This window comes from Lissotriton vulgaris, chromosome 5 (assembly GCF_964263255.1).
Source record: "Lissotriton vulgaris chromosome 5, aLisVul1.2, whole genome shotgun sequence".
Classification (NCBI taxonomy): Eukaryota; Metazoa; Chordata; class Amphibia; order Caudata; family Salamandridae; genus Lissotriton; species Lissotriton vulgaris.
The window spans coordinates 470,071,515-470,096,935 of record NC_141693.1 but is presented as its reverse complement, the minus strand read 5'-3'; the positions used below and the strand labels follow the sequence as shown (position 1 = coordinate 470,096,935).

General features: G+C 46.7%; 1 protein-coding gene across 1 annotated transcript in view; it reads left to right on the top strand.

Annotated features, from left to right (window-relative positions):
- ARHGEF19 (Rho guanine nucleotide exchange factor 19) overlaps nucleotides 1-25,421 on the top strand; it is a 399,335-nt gene that overhangs the window by 355,015 nt on the left and 18,899 nt on the right. Inside the window, exon 14 of the mRNA XM_086921910.1 lies at nucleotides 137-216. Within this exon, the coding sequence (XP_086778036.1) occupies nucleotides 137-216 (80 nt within the window). The remainder of the gene's footprint in view (nucleotides 1-136; nucleotides 217-25,421) is intronic.

The following is a 25,421-nucleotide window of genomic DNA, read 5'->3' as shown; positions in this document are numbered from 1 at the left end:
TGATTTCTTTAATTCAATTGTACACTGTTTTAGATTTGTATTTATCCACCATCCTCCTTCACCAGCTCCATCTTTCATATCTGATCTCTTATTACCATACACTGTATATAATCTCTGTCTGTCTCCGCTTTGCCAGAAGTGAGAAGCAGCGATGGATCTCTGCAATGTCCCCTCCCAATCCTCAGATGGATGGCGATATGCTGATGGAAAATGAAGGTAGGTTACACTCACTAAGCACTATATAGGGATCCTATACCTTCACACCACTGTTATGTCCCTGGTCATCGGATACATAAAGTAATCCAATAGATCCACGTCAATGGATTCTCTTCACTAGAAATGGTATTTCATTACTCTAGTGTTATTGGTCTTGAAGTCCATGTTTCAATCTGATACAGACTATAAGTTGTAGATTCCCTACCTTAGAATTCCCCCCTGGTATCAGTTTGGATCCAGAGATTTTTCTCTATCAGTATCCCTGCGCGTCGTGGGTGGCGTCGATCGGCTCTGCATCCATTGTCGGTGTCGTGGGCACCGGGATAACATTGCAGTACCTCTATAGACGCCGCCTGTACACGCTCATGCCAGTTCTTTCTTTTTCTGCGCCAGTCTAAGCGCAGATCATTAGAAAGCTACCCTTAGTCGTTTTTTGGTTAGTCTTTTTTAACTTTTGTTGACTTCTTTTTTCAAGTTTCGAACCCCTGGTGCATCGAGGAATGTACCATGTCGGACCGGCTTCAAGCCTTGGTGGCTCCTGTCATCGGGCAATGTCTGTGACGGATCCACACCTCATGTGCCTTTAGTGTCTGGAGTGCGACCACGACCTGAAGTCGTGCTCTAAGTGCCGGGCCATGGACCCGAAGGCTTTGCAGGAGTGGTCCCAAATGGTACTAGAGGACTAGCGCTCGTCTCAGCGTCGGTCACGGAGCCCACACTCCTCATCGCACTTGAAGTCGTCAGGGAGGTCTTTGGGTAAGCACAGGTGTTCTTTGACTTATCCCTATTGGTCAGCCGATGCGATGAGGAATTCCAAACGTCGTCGCTCGAAGGTTCCATCTCTGGAGACTCTGCGCCTTCCTGCTTTTTCGGGAACATGAACGTCTCCTGCCCAAATTCAAAAGTTCTGTGAGGCCCTGTACCTCATTTTTGGGCTGCCCAGCTCTGCTGGTGTGCCTTTGGGCCCAGCGGAGTCAGTTGGGTGGCTGTAGGCCTTCGACGCCCGCGGCTCCGGCCACAGCTTCGGAGGGCCCTTTTGGATCCAGGCCTGCATCCAGATCAGTGCTGGTCGATCTCACTCGATCCTACCCCAACTTCGGTCCCGACGACCACACACTCAGCGTCGACCGTGCCCCCGGTCGGCATCGACCCCATCCTCATCCCCGAAGTGGACAGGGAGCCGGACCAAGGTCGATCAAAGTCAGTTCTGACGCCGAAAGGGACTTTTGCCCCTGTATTCATTCCTAGTGTTCATTCTGGGCCAGAAGGTGAGGAAGAAGACTGGGAGGGGCCGCTGGACCCTTTAATTGACCAGCTTGAAGAACCGGACTAGCAAATGGACCTTGGTGATGCCAGTGGTCTGGACACCTCCCCTGACACTGGCTTGCTTTCTCCCCCTACTGTGGCTATGGATTAGGGAGCTTCCTATGCTGTGCTGGTGAGGAGGGTACCCGAGATCCTCGAGCTCCCTGTGGTGGCAGTCAGGACTAACCTCCTGACAGAGGTGCTTCCGCCTGAGGCTTCCACTTCCGAACCGCTTTTGCCGTTCAATGAAGCCCTCACGGATGTCCTTCTGGGCTTATGGTCCAAGCCCAGCACAGTGGCTCCTGTGAATAGCACGATTGCAAACACAAGGAGATGATGGACAGAGTGCTGAAACTTTTCAGACACTCACCCTCAGTCACAGATCTGGGTTGAATCCGTCATTGTTCTTTAGCTCACTTCACCATCCTTGTTCAAACCCAGCCATATGCAAATCAGTCTTGACCCTGTGTCTCATGGGAACAGTCCAGCCCAAACTGCCAGGCCAGGTCCTCCCTGGACCAGAAAGAAGCATCCTGGGACCGGTTTTGGGGTAACACCCCTCATCAGCTAGGTTAGCTTGAATCCAGTGGCAAATTGAGCAAGGGACCCAGGTCTAGGAATACCCTGTCAACTTAGGGCAAACACGGCAAACACAAGGTGATGATGGACGGAGTGTTGAAACTTTTCAGACACTCACCCCAGTCACAGATCTGGGTTGAATCCATCATCGTTCTTTAGCTCAATTCACCACCCCAGTTAAACCCAGCCATATGCAAATCAGTCTTGACCCTGGGTCTCATGGAAACAGCTTCAGCACTCCATCCATCATCTCCTTGTGTTTGATAGGGCGATTGCCTGGTGCCACCGCCCTTCTCCGGGCAACCCATCGTTCCTGACCAAACACCCCTCCCCTGAGAGCTTGGTCGTCCAAGCCTCATCATCAAAAGGCGCATTCCCTTCTGCTACCAGATAGGGAATCCAAGAAGCTGGACCATCTTGGGAAGACATTGCAGTCGGTGAATACTGCTTGCCTCCTGGGCCGATACTCCCATCTGGTATGTGGTCAGGCAGTTGCATTCAGGAGACACAGCCAAATTCACCATACTATGTGGACTGGGCACCACAGACTCACTGGGCAGAACGATTGTCACCTCAGTAGCTCTTAGAAGCTATGCCTGGTTGAGGACTTCTGGCTTCTCGGGGGATGTCCAGTCTTCTTTGATGGACATGCCCTTTGATGGCACTTGAATTTGCGGCGTCAAGCCAGACTCATCGCTCAAGCGCTTCAAGTATTCTTGAGCTACGGATAGATCCTTGAGTGTCATCGGACCTCCCGTCCACCTCAGTCTGCCTTTCGTCTCTTTTGTGGCTACAGAAGGGGCGCTCAGCCACATCCTGTCCAGCCCAGCCACAGAGTTATGCAAGCTGTCCAGCCTGTGCGTGGCTGCGGACGTGGGACCCAGCGTCCTCATGGGTCAGGGAGCCAGCGGGTGGGCCAGTCCACCCTTCCCCCCTGCCAGATCCTAAAAACCTACTTGTCTTACGTTCGAGGCTCATCATCACCCAGTCAGAGGTAGGATTCGCCATCACCTCCTCCGCTGGTAATCCATCATATCGGACAGGTGGGTCCTGCAAATAGTCCAAAGGGGCTACTCCCTCCCCTTCAAGACTACTCCTCTCTCCATGCCACAATCTTACAATTGCATGTCGGAGGATCATTTGGCACTTCTATGTAAGGAAGTTTCGGCTCTCTTGGCCAAGGGAACCATTGAGAGGGCCCCTATGCCAGAAGTAGGTCATGGTTGCTATTCCTGCTACTTTCTCATACTCAAAAAGGACAAAGGCCGGCGTCCTACCCCAGACCTCCGGACCCTCAACATCTTTCTCCGGAAGGACAAGTTCAAAATACTCACCTTCACCCAAGTTCTGTCTGCACTCGTCGCAGAAGACTGGATGGTGGCATGGAGCTTGCAGGACGCTTATTTCCATAGCCCCGTCCTGCCAGCCCACAGACGTTACCTTTGGTACACAGTGGACCACCAGCATTTTTAGTTCACCCTGGTCCCTTTTAACCTTACCAGTGCCCCTCGGTTGTTCACAAAGGTGATGGCGGTGGTCACAGCTCATCTGCGCTGATCAGGGGTTCCAGTCTTCCCTTTCTTGATGACTGGCTGTTGAAGGCGGGCTCTCCCTAGGCCAGCGGGCCTCCTGCACTTGCTGTAGTTCACTATCAAAGTACCGAAGTCACACCTGACTCCCTCTTGGATGCTCCCTTTCATCGGGGCGTTTCTGGACACAGTGCAGTTTCGGTCTATCCTCACGAGCAGCGAGTCCCGTATATTCGGGCTATGGTACTGATGTTTAAGCCTCTATCCTGGATTTCGGTGAGAATGACTCTGAGGCCACTGGGCCTCATGGCCTCCTGCATCCTGATGGTGGAACATGCCAGATGGCATATGTGGGCTCATTAGTGGGAAATGAAGTTCCAGTGGGCCCAGTATCAGGGGAATCTTTCTGACTGCGTCCAGATCTTTGAGGTAACTGCCCACCAATTGCAGTGGTGACTAAGGAACCAAGATTGGGTCAGAGGCAGATCCCTCTCCCTTACCCAACCAGATTTAATGGTGTTGACAAAAATGCGTCACTTCCTTCTCTCTCTCAAGGGGAAAGTGGTGCAGGTGGTCACAGACAACACCACTGCCATGTGGTTCGGCAACAAACAGGGCGGGGTGGGGTCGTGGACTCTTTGTCGGGAGGCTCTCTGCCTCTGGACATGGCTGGAACATCAGGTCATAACACTGGTGAGTTAACACCTGGCGGAGTCTCTGAACGCCAGAGCGGACAAACTCAGCCGTTGGTGCCTGGCCGATCACAAATGGTGTCTCCATCTGGAGGTGGTGCAATGTCTCTTTCAGTGGTTAGATCTGTTCGCCTCCGAAGAGAACACGCAATGTCCACAGTATTGCGCATTGGAGTTTCCAAGGCGGGGCTTGGTCTGCGACGGTTTTAGTCACGAGTGGAGCTGCGGCCTCCTGTACGCCTTTCTACCTGTACCACTTTTGTCCACAGTGCTCAAGAAGATCGGACCGGGCTCAAGTGACTCTTGTAGCTCTGTTTTGGGCATGAAGAGTCTGGTACCTCGACCTTCTGAACATGGCCATCAGTCCTTCGGTCAGACTGCCCCTTCAAGAGGCTCTTCTGTCACTGCGGCCCTCATCCTCCTGGACCTCTCGGCAGCCTTCGACATCGTCTGCCACCACACCCTGCGTACTTGCCTCCACGACGCAGGGATCCGCAACAAAGCCCTGGACTGGATCACCTCCTTCCTCACTGACAGAACCCAGAGGGTCTGACTCCCCCTAATTCCAATCTGATGCCACCAAGATAACCTGCGGCGTACCCCAAGGATCATCCCTCAACCAAACCCTTTTCAATGTCTACATGGCACAGCTCGCCAACATCATCTGATCGCACGACCTCAACATCGTCTCCGATGCCGACGACACCCATCTGATCCTCTCACTCACCAAGGACCCCGCCACCGCCAAAACCAACCTCCACGAAGGAATGAAGGCTGTCGCCGAATGGATGAAGAATAGTTGCCTGAAACTAAACTCAGACAAGACAGAGGTCCTCATCCTTGGCCCACCCCCTCCCCCAGGGACGACTCTTTGTGGCCGGCTGCTCTGGGAGCCTTACCAACACCCACGAAGCACGCACGCAACCTGGGATTCATCCTGGGCTCATCGCTCTCAATGACCCAGCAAGTGAACGCCGTCTCCTCCTCCTGCTTCAACACCCTCTGCATGCTTCGCAAGATCAACAGATGGATCCCCACTGTGACCAGAAGGACGGTCACCCAGGCCCTCGTCAGCAGCAGACTATATTACGGCAACGCCCTCTATGCAGGAACCATGGCCAAACTCCAGAAAGACTGCAACGCATACAGAACGCCTCCGCACGCCTCAGCCTCGAATCCCCTGCCACACCCACATCACAGCCCACCTGAGAGACCTGCACTGGCTCCCAGTTAACAAGAGGATCACCTTCAAGCTCCTCACCACCCGCACAAAGCACTCCACAACCCCAGACCAGCATACCTCAACAAACTACTCACCTTCTACACCCCGTAACGCCAGCTTCGCTCCACTGACCTCGCCCTCCCCACCGTTCCACGCATCCACAGGACGACCAGATCTTTTTCCTTCCTCGCCGCCAAGACATGGAACACCCTCCCTACCCAGCTACGACTGACCCTGGACCTGTCGACCTTCAGGAAACACCTCAAGAACTGGCTTTTCCAGTAGGAGCTGCAACCCCCACTCCATCTCCTTTCGTAATGCCCCAATGGGATCTGAATCTGGTTCTCCCTGTTCTCATGTGTGTTCCCTTCGAGCCACTTCATAACTGCCCGCTCAGGTTGCTGACTCTCAAGACTGCCTTCCATGTTGCTATCACCTCTGCTCGCAGGGTGAGTGAACTGCAGGCTTTATCTTCCAAGACCCCATTCCTTTCTGTTTATCCAGATGAAGTGGTGCTTCGAACAAAACCTTTGTTCCTACCTAAAGTCGTCACGCCCTTTCATGTTGGACAATCTATCACTTCCCACCTTTTACCCACCCCAACATCCCTCCATGGAGAAAGAGAGACTCCACTGTCTGGACCCAAAACGTGCATTGTCTTTTTATTGTTATCGCACTAAAGACTTCCGGGTGGATGATGAACTCTTTTTTGGCTATGTGGGTTCCAATCAAGGTCCAGCTTGTCAGAAATAGACCATCTCCCAGTGGGTTGTCCTCTGCATTAAAATATGCTATGCTTTGGCGATGCCGGAACCCCCTGTGGGGTTGCGTGCTCACTCCACCAGAGTAACAGCGGCAACCACATCGTTAGAACGTGGAGTCCCAGTCCTCGACATATGTCAGGCAGCAACGTGGGCATCCCTGAACACATTTGGGCATCCCTGAACGAACACATTTACCAGACACTACTGCCTGGACAGCCAAGTATGGAGGGACGGATACTTTGCCGATTCGGTCCTCCAGGACTTACTAGTATGATCTTGGTTCGCAGACCCTCTTCCGGGGATGGTAATTGCTGGGGTATCTAATCTGAGATAAGGAATTTACAACTCAAAGTCCGTTTCCGTAGGCAGGGGTGTAGGATCGCTCGTCCGCTCACAAGGCCTCCGCCAGCAGTTGGGCCCGCAGAGATGGCTTCCCGGCACCACCAGTGCCGCGCCTCGCACCCCCCAGTCTCCCGGAGGATCGTAGACAGGCCGCTGCCGGGCGTACAAAATGGCGGCTAGCTCACGGCGCTTCTTTCCTACCACTCGCCACCGGCTATTTCACCCCGAATCGTTCCTCGCCTGGCAGTTCACCAGGGCGGGTCAGGCACCAGCTCTCTCCGTCAGGCAATCCCATTCATAGCAGTTCCGAGGCTCCATGCCACCGGCAGGCTGCCACCAGGCCCGCCGGTGCCGCAGCAAAGCCGGGACTGGGCTGGCTGAACAGAGCACAAAAGCCACAGAGGAGCCAACAAAGAAGCCCGCCACCGGCGTCAGGACAACAGCGCACACCGCCACACTCGACTGTTAGCTTGGATGGGCTGCAGAAAGGGCGCTATGACAAGGCTTATAGTTAGCGGCATCGGAGGGATAGGTAAACACGTCCTATCTCGCTGCCATCTTAGCCACGCCCCCGGATAGCTTTTTTTGATTTCCATCACCGCTATGTTAAACCTGGTGGTGAGGGACAGTAAAAAGAAAGACCATGACCCCCCACACGAGGCCACAGTTTGCTTCATATCAAACTCATCATACGCAGAAGGCAGTTGTATAATGTAAACAATCTGGTATCTGTCATTTTCTATGCCCATCATGGAAGGGTGCGCCTTATATACTTCCATCACTGTCTGTCCTTCCCAACAAAGGTGCCTCAGTTATCCTTCCTTAAAAAGGCTATACCCGTTATATATATATATATATATATTCACAGAAAAAACCATAGGTTATAGTGGATATATAGTTAGGAATTTGCATTTAGAAAACCTTGAAAATTCAATGAAAAAACCATTGGTTTTAGGCCATATATAGTTAGGAATTAGCATTTACAAAACCTTATTTTACTCGCATAAAACCATTGAAATTCCATATATAGTTAGAAGCGCTAACTATATATCGCGCACCCGCAATCCACTGCTGATGATGTCACATATTACATCATTCATGACATGGTCAGTGACATCACTGATGACATCACTGATGACATCTCAAATGACATCACTGATGACATCACTGATCACAACATCCAGTGATTGTATGTGTCTGTAAAGTTTAAATATGTTTCACATATTGAAGAATGAGTGGATGTATAAGTGTCTGGATGAAGAATTTAGTAGGTGCATGACTGACTGTATGAGTGAGTGATTAAATGTGTCTCACTGAGTGCATGGGTTAGTGACTAAACTGTCTTAATTTGTGCATCAGTATGTTTGTTGTTGTGTAAGCTGCTGCATGTGTTGATCAGTAGCTATAAGAGTGGCCATATGGGTTATTGATTGGTTGCCCAAGTATTTGAATGGGAGGCTGAGTGTGTGTGTGGGTGGCTGGGAGGTGCGTGACTCTGTGCATAGATGTGTAAGCAGTTGATTCACTAGGAGTATGAGTTCAAGAGTGCATGTGGAAATAGCTATATGGGCGGTTGACTATGCATGGGTGTGTTGGTGAGTGAATGGATTTCTCATTGCTACATGTGCAAGTAAGTACGTATGTAAAACACAATACATGTGAGAGTTGAGATATATAAATAACTGAACATAAGAGCCAGTGAATGTGTGAGTGGCTGTATCGATCACTGTGAGCTTGTATCAGGGATTATATAAGAGAATAAATATGTGTTATTATATGTTTCAATAAGTAAGATGTGTATAACTTTATAGTTGAGGAAATGGAGGTGTGATTGATTCTTTGCATGACTGACTAGGTGTGTGAGTAACTCCATGGATGAGTGACAGTCTGTGAGTGTCTGTTTATACTGAGTGTATGTAAGGTTATATTAGAGTCTGAAGAGTTTCATTGTATTATCACATGAGTGATGTGATCAGTGATGACAAATGAGATGTCATCAGTGATGTCATTTGAGTTGTCATCATTGATGTCATCAGTGATGTCATTTGAGATGTCATCAGTGATGTCATTTGAGTTGTCATCAGTGATGTCATTTGAGATGTCATCAGTGATGTCATCAGTGATGTCACTGACCATGTCATGAATGATGTAATATGTGACATCATCAGCAGTGGATTGCGGGTGCGCGATATATAGTTAGCGCTTCTAACTATATATGGAATTTCAATGGTTTTATGCGAGTAAAATAAGGTTTTGTAAATGCTAATTCCTAACTATATATGGCCTAAAACCAATGGTTTTTTCATTGAATTTTCAAGGTTTTCTAAATGCAAATTCCTAACTATATATCCACTATAACCTATGGTTTTTTCTGTGAATTTCATTGGTTTTTTAATAGCAAATATGAAAAGCTTTAAAATGTCAAGTACGTGATAGATAAAAACATTTTCGTATTTATGCACGCTGATGTGCTTTGAACGCTGCACCCCCCCCCCCTCCCCTCTTTTGTCTTAGTAGTACTCTCTCTTTGCAGATACTGAAGGGTAGTTAACGCAGGCCTTTACCCCCGTTGTAATCCGTCGTGCCTGCTTGTCTCTCCATTTGATTGATTGTTGTCCAAGCATTTACTGTTTTAGAATTGGTTCTCTTTGGATCATTCTCTATTTACAAACAAGCACAAAGTCGCAATACTCTGTTTAGTCTTTGCAGATAGTGAAAAATCGTGTAAAAAAATAAAAGTAATCGAGCAAAATCAGTAGGCCACTAATTGGATCTCTTTTTGACCTCGCTAAAATAGAAATATTAGGAACAACCCTTCATGAGAAATACGAAAATAGTGAGATGAACTGAGCTCCACACCATGAGGGCTGCAAGACAGCTCGGCTCCATCACCCATCCCGCACAAAATAACGACAAACCCTATGCAAATATTAAAAATATAGACAACACACCAGCAAAGAAACAGGGTAAAACATTTTATTAAAAAACTATTTACATAACGTTGGTTTATAAGATGATGTCAGTAGTGGACCGATGTGTGAATAGATCGAAAACAGCACAAGGCTCCAAGATCCGGATGGCAAGCTCCTGGATGTTGGGTGCCATAGTTTAGAGTTCTGAATTTCAGCCTTTTTCAATGCCTGTGCTTTGTTGAATCAAAATGGCGGCTTGACACAAAGCTGACTCAAGCGTTGCTACTGATGCTATGCAGACCAAAACTGGTTTTCAGTTTGTACATTTTTCTAGATTTTTCAATCCAAGTTTGGTTGACTTTGTAGAACGATGGCTTCAGATTTTCAACATACGGTGTGGTGGCGCTGACTGGGAGGGGGCGCTTCGCTCCTGCCCCCTCCCCAAGTAAGATTTTCATACGTGAAAGTACGTTAATGGTTTTGGTCCCTGAGATGCTTCGATGTCACTACCATTCTCAAATAGCATAAGTTCTGGATGTTGGGTGCCATAGTTAAGAGTTCTGAGCAGTGCTTGTAACACTGTCTGAAGCTTATTTCCACCTACTGCAGCTTCACTATTCTCAAAGTAAGTGAGTGTCGTTTGTGGACCTGACTGCATTAGAAAACAATGTGATATGTTACCTTCCTAAACAGCTTGACGGAGGCCCCTCAAGGGCGGTGTGATGGCCATGGACTCGGAGAAGACGCTTGGCTCCGACACCCTCCCCAAGTCTTATAGCACTGGTGTAGCCTGAGATCGCCCCCGACATAGGCGGCCTGCTCCCGGGGTCCGGCGGAACTTTTTGCCTTTTGATGACTCTTCAATTCTGGACCTTGTCCCACAATCCGTTTGACCTGAAGACAAGCTGTAGTGGGGCGCCCCTTTATCGTTTTAGTTGCCATTCCGCCCGCTTTTGCTACACTGTGCCTCTTCCGCCATTCAGCTGTTTACCGCCCGCTCTTGCGACTACAGCGTCTCGCTCACCATGTAGTTGAGATGCGCCCGCTCTTGCGCTGCAGCGATAGGCGGCTGCCACAGGACTCTCAAAATGGTGGCCGGCTCTTCGGTTTTGGGCCTGGTCCACTAAAATGGCCCTGGGACACCTTGGAACTCGGACGCTTGTCTGCTAGGGCTTGGGTCCCATTCTCGAAAAGCGTCCCCTCAGCCGTGAAGATTCTACAAAAGTCTTGGGGGCCTCCGACTCCCGCAGGCTTCTGGTGGAGAGCGGCTGCCATGATTGCTCGTGGAATGGCCACGACGGAGCTACGAGATGGTAGTGGTCTCATGCTGACGCCAGCTTTAGTCTGAAACATCCAGAAACACTATAGACTACCAATTCGATCAGTTCCGGTAGCGCCCCAACATGACCCGGAAGAGAAGAACTTGCCCTCCCCTCTTTGACTGATGGTTCTTGTTGCCTGTCCCCTCTGTTGTCATTTAACAGAACTTTTTGGACTGCTGAAAGGGGTTGTGTTCTGAACGCTGGTTGGTGGAGACATTTAGACTATATTCTTGACCTACGTTGTCGCGTAATGCGTTTTATGACACGCCGCGTTAGCGCACCCGGAAGTGATCCGAGGCGCGACACGCAGCGCGTAACGTAAGCATAACAGGTCATGTGACTTGTTAATAAAACTTTTCATTGGTTCATTTTACTTTTGTTAATTTAATGATGAAAAGCTTGGTCATATGACCTAAAAATTACGCTTTTTATTATTTTCGAAACAATATTTTTTTTTCAAACACATGTTATAATATTCCAGGCTAATGTACTTTCCCGGAAAATTTACAACTGTCTTGCAAGTAAAATATCTTCCTTTTTCGAGAAAAAGGGCGTTTCTTCCTTCCATGACGGAGCCGTTGAGTAAAAGAGATTCGGCCTGCTGTCTTAGTCGCCGATACGCCTGATTATCAGATTCTTATCGATCACTTTATGTTGCAGACATGAAAAACACAACTGCCCTTGACCATTTATCTTTACTGCGTTCCTACATATTATACCTTTTATCCGTCGTGTAATTGGACTGCTTTATTTCACTTGCCTTTTACTGATTCGAAAACAGTCACTAAAAGTAAAAACTTTACAAATGTAAATACTACTACCGTGTTTTGTTTTAAAAACCTTTATTGTGAAAATGTCAGTATACAAATACGGGCCTATAACCACGTGGGCCGGCCACGGAGCAAACTGAAATCGTATATGATGAGGAGACATTTACATTGTAGAAGAACGTAACGAGCGGGCCATTAGGTGACAAGAACAAAGGTGTCTAACAGTTGCGGAATCGGTGGACGTACATTTTGTAATTAAAATACGACAGGGCCACTTACAATAACATTTTCTAGATATACATTTGCGGGCAAGGAGTTACGAGTCCCATTTATACCGGCGCCATTTTGGGCGAGGCCGGGCAGGTCCAAGATATAGTCAAAATGTCTCCACCAACCATCGGCCAGACCAGAACCCCTTTCGGCCCTTTATTCTACAAGATGGTGTCTTCCATTCAGAAAATATTGTTGGCAGCATTTTGAAAGGAAACAGAAACAGCCGTTCTCCTAGTGAGTTTCACATTGTTACATTTAGGAAGAATGTTGAAGAGTAGTATGTGGAAAATCTGAAGCCATTTTTCTACAAACTCTCAATCAGACTTGGATGGAAAAAAAAAACCTGAAGAATGTACAAACTGAAAACCAATTTTTGTCTGTATAGCACCAACAGTAACGCTTGAATCAGCTTTGTGTCAAGCCGCCATTTTCATTCAATCAATAGCGTCCCCCTGCACACATTCAGGGACCTGGTCGTGTCTTCAGATGAAACGCATTGTAGGAAAAAAAGCAGAAAGGAAAAGGCAAAAAGTTCCGCCGGACCTAGTGAAGCTGCAGCAGGTGCAAATAAGCTTCAGACAGTCTTCAACTTACTCTGATTCTTATAATAAACTTCAGATAGTCTTACAAGCACTGCTCAGAACTCTCAACTGAGGCACTCAACATCCAGGACTTGCCATTCGGATCTTGGCGCCTTGTGCTGGTTCCGACCTATTCACACATCGGTCCACTACTGACATCACCTCATAAGCCAACGGGGCACCCCACGCCGACTTTCGGCGCAGCATTGTAGGATGGCCACACCAGTGCGGCAACTTGCTGGACACAACATCTGGGCCATCCAGATCGCGGCGCGTTCGACTCACTGTACCGCAACAGTGACCGAAACTCAGCTGGACACGCCGTCTTTCGGCGCAGCATTGTAGGATGGCCACACCAGTGCGGCAATTTGCTGGACACCACCTCGGTGCCATCCGGATCTCGGCGCGTTCGAGTCACTGTACCGCAACAGTGACCGCAATTCAGCTGGAAACGCCGTCTTTCGGCGCAGCATTGTAGGATGGCCACACCAGTGCGGCAATTTGCTGGACACCACCTCGGTGCCATCCGGATCTCGGCGCGCGTTCGAGTCACTGTACCGCAACAGTGACCGCAATTCAGCTGGACACGCCGTCTTTCGGCGCAGCATTGTAGGATGGCCACACCAGTGCGGCAATTTGCTGGACACCTCCTCGGTGCCATCCGGATCTCGGCGCGTTCGAGTCACTGTACCGCAACAGTGACCGCAACTCAGCTGGACACGCCGTCTTTCGGCGCAGCATTGTAGGATGGCCACACCAGTGCGGCAATTTGCTGGACACCACCTCGGTGCCATCCGGATCTCGGCGCGTTGTGCTGCCTTCGGCCTATTCGCACATCGGTCCGCTACTGACGCCGCCTCACGTGCCAACGGATTTTCTACGCTTTTTGTAGCCCTATGCCGCATAACAGGTCATGTGACTTGTTTATAAAACTTTTCATTGGTTCATTTTACTTTTGGTTTCCTAAAGATGGAAGGCTTGGTCATATGACCTAAAAATAACACTTTTCATTGGTTTAGAACATTTTTTTTTCCCAAACGATGAAAGCCCCACCTTGTTTCTGGATCATTCAGACTGAAGCTGGCGTCAGCATGAGAGCACCACCATCTCGTGGCTCCGTCGTGGTCATTCCGCGAGCAATCATGGCAGCCGCTCCCCACCGGAAGCCTGCGGGAGTCGGGGGCCCCCAAGACTTTTATACAATCTTCACGGCTGAGGGGACGCTTTTCGAGAATGGAGCCCAAGCCCTAGCAGGCAAGCGTCCGAGTTCCAAAGTGTCCCAGGACCATTTCAGTGGACCAGGCCTAAAACCGAGGAGCTGTCCGCCATTTTAAGAGCCATGTGGCAGCCGCCTATCGCTGCACTGCAAGAGTGGGAGCAACTCAACAACATGGTGAGCGAGACGCTGTGGCCGCAAGAGCGAGCGCAACTCAGCTAGATGGCCGCCACCTGGGGAGGCCCGTTCACGCCGGCTCCCCTACGCCCCCCCCCCCCGGGCCACCGCACGCCAATTTTTCGGAGCAGCATTGTAGGATACCAAAACCAGTGCGGCAGTTTACTGGACATCACCTGGGTGCCTGTCGTACATGTTGTGTCAGCCATGTGACACTGGACACAGACCGCTACTGACGAGGCCTCCCCCCGCCCCACCCGGGACGCCCCACGCTGTTTTTCTGTGCTGCATTGTAGGATCCCTAAACCAGTGCGGCACCCAGGCGACATCACCTGGGTGCCGTCCAGAACTCTGCACGTTGTGCTGCCTTGGGACTATTCGCACAAAAGACAGCTTCTAACCATTGTTGCTTTTTGTGTTGAGAAATGTTTAAATGTTTTTAGTTTTTGTTCCGTTCGTTAAAGTTAGTTGTTAATAAAGTTTTATAACCTTACTTTGTTGGAGTGTTATCTATTTTTTTTAAAACGGGTGAATGGGGCCTTGAATCGGGTTATTGTCATGTGTGGGCTTTGGAAGTGTGCTGCTGCAGGATCGGACATTTCAAACTCAAATGCACGTTCTTTTTCTTACCTTTCCGAAGCATGGAGCGCAATAGCAGGCAGAGAAAGGGTGATGCACGTGTTGAACACTACCTGACCTGGCAAGTTGCTGGCAGTGCCCCCCCGCCCGCTCCTGAAAGAGGGCACACACACACCGCCGCCCCGAGTACTTCACAAATCTTTAAAAGACCATGCGCTTGTTCATGAGGCTTAAATGGTTTATCACCTCTTCTAGAACCCCTGCATCGACCCTCTGACGTTTCATGGAAAAATTACCATGTAACACAATACCAAGCCCTGTCAGCTGAAACCCCCAAGGAATCGTGGGGCATATTATCAAGGGGGTTTATCTCCGCTTTTTTGGCTTTAAAAGCCATGAAAGCGGAGATAAAATTATTTCCCTATTACCAAGCTGTCGCTAACACCAGTTAGTGACAGCTAAAAGGAGATAGCGACCATCTTGGGCCCCGCTTTGCATGTCAGTGATACTTATCACTAATGACATGCAAAGTGGCGTGCCAAGATGTTAGCGACTGGAAACAGTCCCTAACATCGCTACCTTCTATTACCAACTTTTGGAGATATTCGCGCTAAGCGCGAATATCTCCAAAATCTAACACCTGCCCTGAGCAGTTCTTAGCCATGTTATCCAATGGGAGGTGGATAACATGGCTAAGAGCATTAGATCGATAATACATGAATATCGCTGACTTTTCACCTGCCCTGAGCAGTTCTTAGCCATGTTATCCAATGGGAGGTGGATAACATGGCTAAGAGCATTAGATCGATAATACATGAATATCGCTGACTTTTCTGCGATAATAGCAAGGTTTATCTGCGATAAAAATCGCCGATGTGCGGCGATAATTTTTGTCTCTAAACAAGTTAGAGACAAAAATTATCGCTAGTTGTTCGTAATATGCCCCCGGGTTTTTGCTTGCAGAAATCGGGAGGCGGGAGACTAGCACTGAAATCAGTACTCACACGCCTGAATCAGGAGGATTGGCATGTCTGAATTCTCTACAGCTGGGGCCATAAACTACATCCGCAGGGTTAGGTGATAGCCTGGGACCAGCCTGGCATCTAAAATGGCTGCCGTGCACGACAAAATTGTGGCATTCGAAAAAAGGCAAGATGGCGCAGCCGCTGGAAGAGATGTATCAACATATATCAGCCTCCTCAGCCACCCTCAGGAAACATAGGGGATTAGGATACGTCTCCCGCACCCCCTTATACCTAGTACTTTAATTAACGAAGCACAAAATGGCGAATTCCCGTTTCGCTACCAGTTTGCGGCCCAGTTCGCGGCCCGTGAAGCGCTTCTACCGTGAAAAATCATTTTTTTTTTATTTTCCCCACGGGACCCTTTAATAACCCCAACAACATTCCTAGGGGGTCAAGAGGGGGATACCTTGCCCCCTTTCATTAAATTCCCCCTTAGTTTTCACCTTTTCTTCTCTCTCGATCCTACCGAGAGACAAGATGGCGGCCGCTCCGGACTGTCACGCAGCAAAAAAAAAAAAAAGCTCACGCACAGCCGCTGGAAGAGATGTATCAACATATATCAGCCTCCTCAGCCACCCTCAGGAAACATAGGGGATTAGGATACGTCTCCCGCACCCACTTATAACTAGTAATTTAATTAACGAAGCACAAAATGGCGAATTCCCGTTTCGCTACCAGTTCGCGGCCGCGCTTCTACCGTGAAAAATCATTTTTTTTTTATTTTCCCCACGGGACCCTTTAATAACCCCAACAACATTCCTAGGGGGTCAAGAGGGGGATACCTTGCCCCCTTTCATTAAATTCCCCTTTCGTTTTCCACCTCTTCTTCTCTCTCGATCCTACCGAGAGACAAGATGGCGTCCGCTCCGGACTGTTTAGAATGTTGACAGACACCGGAGAGCCAATCAGCTTTCTGCGCGCAAAGTTCCGATAAGCGAAAAGTAAGCGGACCGGATCGCTGCCCAGAGCGCTGTTACAGATATATATCTTGGTTTGAACGTTAATTTCTCAAAAACTACTGGAGCACATATATTGAGACCTAGCAAAGGCACATCGGGCTAACAGTCCCTACAATTTTGCCAAGTTTCGTGCAAATCCATTCAGCCGTTCGAGCTAAAAGTGAGTCCAACCGCCCTATGGAAAAATGAATGGGAAAAACGCGTTTTGGGACCCCCCTTTTTTCTCTGCCCCCCCTTGACGAAACCCCCCTAAATTTTCAGGGGCTGCTCAGAATCAAAATGTGCCATTTTCCTGAAAATTTCAGCCGATTCCGTCCACAAACGCCAAAGTTATTAGACATAGAATTTTCAAAAGTCCCATAGAGAAAAAATCCTAACTATATATACCTACTGGCGACCGCCAGTAGGTAATATATATATATATATATATATATATATATATAACGCTCCGATTCCTCTTTCCTTCAAAAGAAGACAACAGCACTCAAGAGGTACTTTCAAACGTGCAGGTTTATTTCATGCAGGCACTCTCCACAGACGCGTTTCGGCGTGTTGCCTTCGTCAGTGTGGTAACAGTGATTTTTTACTTTTGGATGGATTAAATACACCATTTTCACTGTCTCACTCTGTACATAGAGATAGATAGAGGACAACCCCACTATAGACGCTATAGGCGCCATCTTAGAGTGTGAAATGTGCAACCTAAAAATTATCACAGATTGTAAAATAAAGCTCATTGATGGGCAAATCCATACAGGTAGTGGGTATAAACAAAAGATGATAGGTTTCTGGTGTAAACAACGAAAATAGAGCCGTGGATCGGCTAGGGTCCTCTATCTAATACACAATGGTCCACCAATGTCTGCAGACAATCACCGTATGTTCTTGCCATATGAGTCACAGAAGCAGTACAACTCACAATGTTTAAATCTCAGTTCATCATCATAATTATGTAGGTGATAGACAATTCCAAAATCCTCAGAACACATTATTGTTAAGTGCTAAAACATGTAAAGGTTCTAGGAAAGGGGAAAACCCTGGGAGAAAGATCAAGGTCCATTCAACAATAATTCATGATTAAAACTAGTGAGTGTTCTGCCAATTAGACGACAATAGTACACAAAAGGTATGTGCTGAATAAACAAATATGAATACCTTCACAAAGCAAACAAAACAGACAAACAGCCACTTCAGTGATCATCGGATTCTACATCACATTACAGTTGTGTTTAGAAATCAATTATAGGCCATCAAGTTATCCAGAGTTCTTACTGCTGTACTTCCCTGATAATTCTTACAGATGGGGAAGTGATATGGACACTGCATGGCCAATAACGGTACACTGTATTCCTATTTTTATTTACCCAAATGGAAAACCATCTCCTCCCCTGCGTTTAAGCCCCTGGGGTACTTCGTGGAGAGGTCTATTATAAACCTTGATTCAAGTCTACGGAGTCGTCTGAGGCGATCTCCGCCCCTCACATTGGGTGGTATGGTATCAAGACCGAAATATTGTAATAGTTTTCGGTCTCGTCCATGGACCTCCGCGAAGTGGCGGGCCACTGGGTAACTGGGGTCTGCCTTGTCGATGGCTCTCAAGTGTTCCATAACCCTTAGCTTCAGTTCTTTAATGGTGCTGCCTATGTAGCGGAGGCCACACGGACAGAGTAAACAGTAAACAGCATATTGTGTGCTGCAGGTGATGAATTTTCTAATGGGTATACTCCTTCCTGTATCTGGTATAGTATACGAGAGAACTCTCTTGCTACTCGCACAAGCTTTGCATCTCCCACAGGGAAAAAACCCTTTTTGATCTTTTAAGGTGTTTACCCTAGGGGGAGGTTTTTCCAGATGGCTCCTGACGAGTATATCACCCACAGACCTAGCTTTACTGAATGTAACTAATGGGTTAGGTGGGAGATCATCCTTTAGTACAGTGTCCGTTTGCAGAATATGCCAGTTCTTTTTAAGCATTCTTTTCAGGTCATTTGCTCCTGTAGAATAGGGTGTAATCAACCTAAATTTATTGATGGTGGTGGTTCTATTTCTTTCACGGCCAGATCCATCTGGTCTGGCAGTGAGTAGACTCCCTCTTGATTTCTTTTTTACCCTTTTCAGCGTATCATACAATAGGTCTTCGCCATACCATGAAGCGGGATATACATTCAGAGGCGGCCGCCTCGAAATCACAATCTCTGGAGCAGTTTCTGCGAATTCTCAATAGCTCCCCATAGGGGATGCTATTGACAAGTTGCGGTGGGTGGCTGCTGCTGGCAAAGAGTGTGGAATTGCCAGCAGTTTCTTTCCTAAACAGGCTCGTGTGTAGTTGCCCATCTTCAACAAACACTTTCAGGTCCAAATACTCCGCTGCCACAGGAGAGATGGATCCCGAGAAATGTAAGTTGAGAGTATTGTTGTTGAGCAGTTTGATGTATTCAGTGGCTGTTGTAACATTGCCATCCCAAACGATGAAAAGGTCATCGATGTATCGATGCCAACACACGATAGAGCCCACCTCCTGTCCAACCTTGCAGCTCCTGGGTACTTGCTCCTCCCACCAGCCCACGAAGAGGTTCGTGTAGCTGGGAGCGAAGCAAGTACCCATCGCCGTCCCTGACTTCTGTAGATACAGTTGTTCTTCGAACAGGAATACGTTATTGGTTAAACAGAATTCAACAAATTCCAATATCATGAGATTGTGTCTGGCGAAGCGCATCTGGCGCTGTTCTAGAGCATGTCTTATTGCTTTCAAGCCCTGTTGGTGTTCAATGATTGTATATAAGCTGGTGATGTCAAGCACCACAAGCAGATATCCTGGATTCCACTGCAAATCTTGTATTTTCGTCAGGAAATCCTTTGTATCCCTGACGTATGATTTTAGATTTAACACCAAAGGGAAAAGGATATTGTCTATGAAGCGTGACATGTTCTCCGTCAAGCTGCCAATTATATATGGATGTATGTCAGTACAACGCGATCTTTTAGATCGCGGTACTTGACATCGCGGGCATTACAACGCAAGTCGCTACGACTTGCATTGGAGGGTGCGGATTCTGGAATTTTATAATTTTATATTCCAACACCAGTCCACGTAACAGTAGGGAAGGTGTTGGAATATAAAATTACAACATTCCTTGTCCAACAGCGCCATCCAGCGCAAGTCGTAGTAACGACTTGCGTTGTAATGGCATCGTCGTAAAGGCACTGCGGTGTAAACACTATATATATATATATATATATACACACTAGCACTCCGTCCCGACGTTGTCCGGGTATCGTTTTCATAGCATTTCTTATCTGTGACAGGCCTGTGAAACGCTCCGATTCACAGTGCACTGCTGATGCACTTAAGAGTGCGCGTTCAGTAGTGTGGGAACTCGAGTTTCCCTACTTTATTTTTCCTTGCAATATTATATAGCGCGAACTCGACAACATGGCATGAGCACAATTTACATTACAGAAGAATCGATTCATTTGTGGTAGGCATGGGGAGACAAAGCGATTTGCCTGGAATCACAGGATGTTGAGCTGATGCCGAAAGTCGAACGTAGCTCCCCAGCTCTAAAGTTCGCAATTCTAGAACTTGTGGCGGGCGGTGTGTCTAAAAGTGTATGTCGGTGCTGGCCATCAATGAGAGAGACCTGTGCATTTTTCAAATGGGTGGTGAAAAAATATGAGTATGTTGCTGGAGATGTGGGCCGCCGTGCCACCAATGTACTTACCGGGCGAGGGTAAACACACATTATTCCGCAACTTTCTTTCCGCATACCATCACTCCGCATACTTTCATTACGAAAGTACCATGACTCCGCAATGCCATTATAACGCATGGCATTACATTTTATATGCTTTTACCACACATACATTTACAACGAAATTCGCTGTAAATGCATGAATGGTAAAAGCATGTTTTTTTTAAATGTTTGGATAAGGTAAGTATGGGTATAGGGGTATATGTTTTGGGGTACTGAGGTATATGTTTTGGGGTGTTTGGGTATTTTAAGGGTTCAGATATAGTTTTGGGTTATGGGGTACGGGGGTAATTTTAGGGTTTAGGGATAGGTATGGGTTTTGGGGTACAGGGGTATTTTTAGGGTTCAGGGCTAGGTTTGGGTTTTGGGGTATAGGGGTATTTTTAGGGTTGAGGGGTAGGTTTGGGTTTTGGGGTACAGGGGTATTTTAAGGGTTTAGGGCTAGGTTTGGGTTTTGGGGTACAGGGGTATTTTAGGGTTCAGGGGTAAGTTTGGGTCTTGGGGTACAGGGTTATTTTTAGGGTTCAGGGCTAGGTTTGGGTTTTGGGGTACAGGGGTATGTAAGGGTTCAGGGCTAGGTTTGGGTTTTGGGGTACAGGGGTATTTTAGGGTTCGGGGGTAGGTTTGGGTTTTGGGGTACAGTGGTATTTTTAGGGTTCAGGGCTAGGTTTGGGTTTTGGGGTACAGGGGTATTTTTAGGGTTCAGGGGTAGGTTTGGGTTTTGAGGTACGGGGTATTTATAGGGTTCAGGGCTAGGTTTGGGTGTTGGGGTACAGGGGTATTTTTAGGGTTTAGGGATAGGTTTGGGTTTTGGGGTACAGGGTATATTTATAGGGTTAAGATGGGTTAGTGTTTAAGGGTGTTGGGGTATTTTAAGGAGTACGGGTGGGTTATGATTATGGGGTGCAGGGGCATTTAAAGGGAGCAGGGTGGGATTAGCACACAATATGAGACATGGCATGAAGGGCGGAACGTACCACACGCCCCCAGCGTTTGTCACGCCCAAAGCACAACGCAGACACGCCCACAAGGGACTACTTTGCTGGCACGTTCTTTTACCTTTTAAATGTATATGGTGGGCGTCTGCATAGCCTATGTCCTTCTGCTGCAACTGCCCTTTCCAACGCTGTATTGGGTGTTGTGAATGGTGCTGTGGTTCCTGAGATTACCCGCCTCAAAGGTTTGGGCTCTCTCTTTATTATATTAGTATAGATCTACACACACACACACACACACACACACACACACACATATATATATATATATATATATATATATATATATATATATATATATATGCTACTGCTGAAAATCACTTCTTTCACTTTCTTTTTGAATCCTCAGTTCTTCTCATCTTCTCACTCTCATGTTTACTACATTAGTGTAAGACAATACCCTTGCTGCAGTCAGGCACTGAAAGAGTGTTGAAATGGCGAGCGTCCTGGTCCAGCTCACCCTCCCCTTTGGGTAATACCATTGTTATTTCGGGGGTAGTCCACTTGGTTAGGCTTGAACCCAATTAGCCTCGGTTTGTAAATACTGTTGATGAAGGTAAAGTGTATCTACCACTAGTGATAAAGAATATTCAAAGTCCTTCAATGTCTCTTTAAGATTGCTATTTTATTTTAGATGATTAATCTGTCCCTGATTTTGAGTAAATATGTCATTGCTAGGTGAGGAGCCATACATGTGGCTTTTATGGACGGCCTTTGACTTAGTGGACAGAGAAACTATGGGACATCATAGAGATTGCAGGAGTTAATCCTCCTTTATTGAGTATCCCAAAAAGCCTCCATCGAGATACCTATATGAGGGTTCAATACACCCAGCTTGGAGATAAGACGTACCCCATTCATGTTACCTGCTGGGTGAAATAGAGCTGTATATTGCCCTTTTTTAATTCCTTTTCTACATCAATGCCCTTGATATCTTTTTGAGATCTTGCACCCCTGATTTCACAAAAAATCGGTTCACATTTGGCCCCCGTCCTCTTGTATGCGGACGATGCAGTCCTTTTAGCTCACACTGCTAACAGACTGCAAGCTATCTTAGATGGGTTCCATAGTTTTATGCAGGGGTTGAATCTCAAGATTAATCACAAGAAATCTTAAATTTTAACTTTTGGCCTATAAGACTACCTATTCAAAAAAGTTTCTTATTGAAGAAACCCCTGTAATGAAAACAAGGAATTTTAGTTATTTAGGCATTTTGGGGCATATTACCAAGCAATAGCGATAATTATCGCTATTGCTTGGTTAGCGTGAAAAAATTATCGTTGAGCTGTGGCGATTTTTATCGCAGATAAACCTTGGTATTACCAAGGTTTATCGCAAATGCGATAAAAATCGGCCGTAATGCATGAATATTGCTGAAAAGTCAGCGATATTCATGCATTAGTGAGCTAATGCTCTTAGCCATGTTATCCACCTCCCATTGGATAACATGGCTAAGAACTGCTCAGGGCAGGTGTTAGCTTTTGGAGATATTCGCGCTTAGCGCGAATATCTCCAAAAGTTGGTAATCGGAGATAGCAATGTTAGCGACTGTTTCCAGTCGCTAACATCTTGGCACGCCCACTTTGCATGTCATTAGTGATAAATATCACTGACATGCAAAGCGGGCCCAAGATGGTCGCTATCTCCTACTAGCTGTCGCTAACTGGTGTTAGAGACAGCTAGGTAATAGGGAGATAATTTTATCTCCGTTTTCTTGACTTTTAAAGCCAAAAAAGCGGAGATAAACCCCCTTGATAATATGCCCCTATATTCACTACAAACATGAGTTGGGAACGCTTAACAACTCAGATGTCCCAATCAATTGAGGTTGTGTACGAAACACTTTTTAGGTTTGCTAAAAAACTAGAAAAAAAGCCCCCCAAAGAAATGACTATGCTTTATAAAAGCAGATGTCTATCTATGGGCACGTGTGTGGGGGCATATGTCTGTGAAGCCTTTACAGTTGGTAGAGAACAGGTTTTTAAATAGGCTCCTAGGTCTCCCTAGATCTACTATGAGTTTTATATCACATAAAGAACTGGACCTAGGTTTCTGTGGGTCAAAGTCTGGTCCACACCTGAATAGCAGTATAGTGGAGGATTGTTTGCTCCAAAGTAACACATTAGCCGTCCCTTGGATTAATTATGTCCAGAACACTCTTCGAAATCTAGGATTGAGTAGCCTCTTTGAGACCACAGGTAATATCAGATCATCTTCTAAAGGGAAAGTATTTTGCACATAAAGAACATCTAAGACTCAGAAAGCTACCTGACAAGGTAACAGTTCAATCTTATATACCTCGTATAGCAAGCAATAGTATGGATCCTTATTTAATGTGGTAAAAGTACCCAAACACAGGTTTTATTTAACAAGGCTCAGACTTAATATGATTCATTTTTTAGGGGCCTGTCCTGTTACAGGGTTCTGGTTTGCCTCACTACCGTGCTGTCATTGTGATGGAGTTTCCTCCCAGTCAATGAAGCACTTAATGCTTTTTTGCTTTCTATATTTGTCTGTTAGATTGCGCTTCCGCCGTGGTCCTGTTGTAAGTGGCAAGTCGCTTAACACAGATCAAGAGGGTTTGCTTGTTTTACAACGTCTTGAGTCCCTGATGCAGTGGCGTAGCAAGGGGGGGGGATCGGTCCCCCACGGGCATCATATGTTTTGGCTCCCCCCGACACCCCGCTCTTGCTTATTGCTGTCGCAGGGGCAGCCGCTGCAGGAATCTATCAAAAATAGGGGTTGTGTCCGTAATGTGGCCGGGTAGGACAACATGAAATGCTTAAAAATGAGAAGGACCCGGTCACTGTTTTGTTCTGCCTGTATTTTATTTTACGCAGAATCACACCCTAAGGTGATTAATCCTTGGATGTTTTAACTTTCAAGTAGTTACATATTTTTACACATTTTTTCAGAAAATTTGAAACCAAGTCTGAGGTTACGTTGTCGTGCACAGAACATATATTTACATGTACTCTAACCTCATTCACAATAAACACAATAGAAAATTATAAATAAATACATTTCCCACAATTTCTACAAAACATTTAACACAAACAAATATTTCTGACTTCAAGGTTGTACCCTGCTTAATGGTTCCACCAGGTTTTGAAAAGAACTTTTTGAATTTATTATAAACCTGGTAACACAAAGGCTGTAAGTTAAATGTAAGTTTTTTTTAAACCATTGAACTCATGGAGATGTTTGACAAAGCCTTTTGCGCAAAACGCATTCGTTATTTACGAATGTCTCTAAGCCAACGCCTTTCCAAGTCCGTCATTCATTTGTCGGACTTTTCTTCAGGGCTTAATGGCTGGGTACCTGTGTTGAAGTAAGGGGAGGACATGTTTTAATGTCTGACCTTCACATATATTGTCACCTACAACCACGTTATTTAGCGTATGCTTTTTACCTTCTTATGCTGTATGGTCGAGTCTGTTGTATTTGTCTAAGACTCTTGACTGGCGGTTAAATTTTACTCTGCAAATTAAACGACAAAGAATGTGTCGCTTTAGTGTGGGGGAAAACTATGTTGCTGCTGCTGTTGGTTTGCCCAAAGTGATTAGGGTAACTTACATTTTTTGAATGACTCGTGTTTTTGCCACCGCATGTCCTTTCCGCAGATCCGGTACGGGTTTAAACAGTTGAGAAGCTCGTCGGGTGCTGTAATGTTGTAACAGCGCGAGTTTAGTAAAGGGGCTCACAATGTTTAGCGTGTACAGCATTTTGGGCATTAAACTGCTTTACTTCTAGCTTTGCTTTATTTAACGGGACGCCAGAGAAGAACTACTAAGTAAGAAAGACAAGAAACCACTGGAACAACTGGTGTGTGTTTCGACTTATGGACCACTCACAAACAAGTTCAAATCAGTGGTGTTGAAAAACTGGCACTTGTTATCCAATCTCGAAATTCCGTTTGCTAAACCTATGTTCGCCTTGAAAAAGAACAAGAGCATAGGCCAACAAATAATTCGAGCAGACTTGGGTACCTCAAAAGTCAAAAGTGACTTACGCACCTTATGGAATCTAGATCCGGTTAAAGGCCACCACAAATGTGGTACCTGCATATTGTGCGCTAGCACCATTGAAGGCACTACTTTCGAACATAATAACATCAAGTGGACCCATAATGAGTTCACTAATTGTAAAAGTAAGAACATCGTTTATGTAATAGTTTGTCCTTGTGACAAACTTTACATTGGAAAAACCAA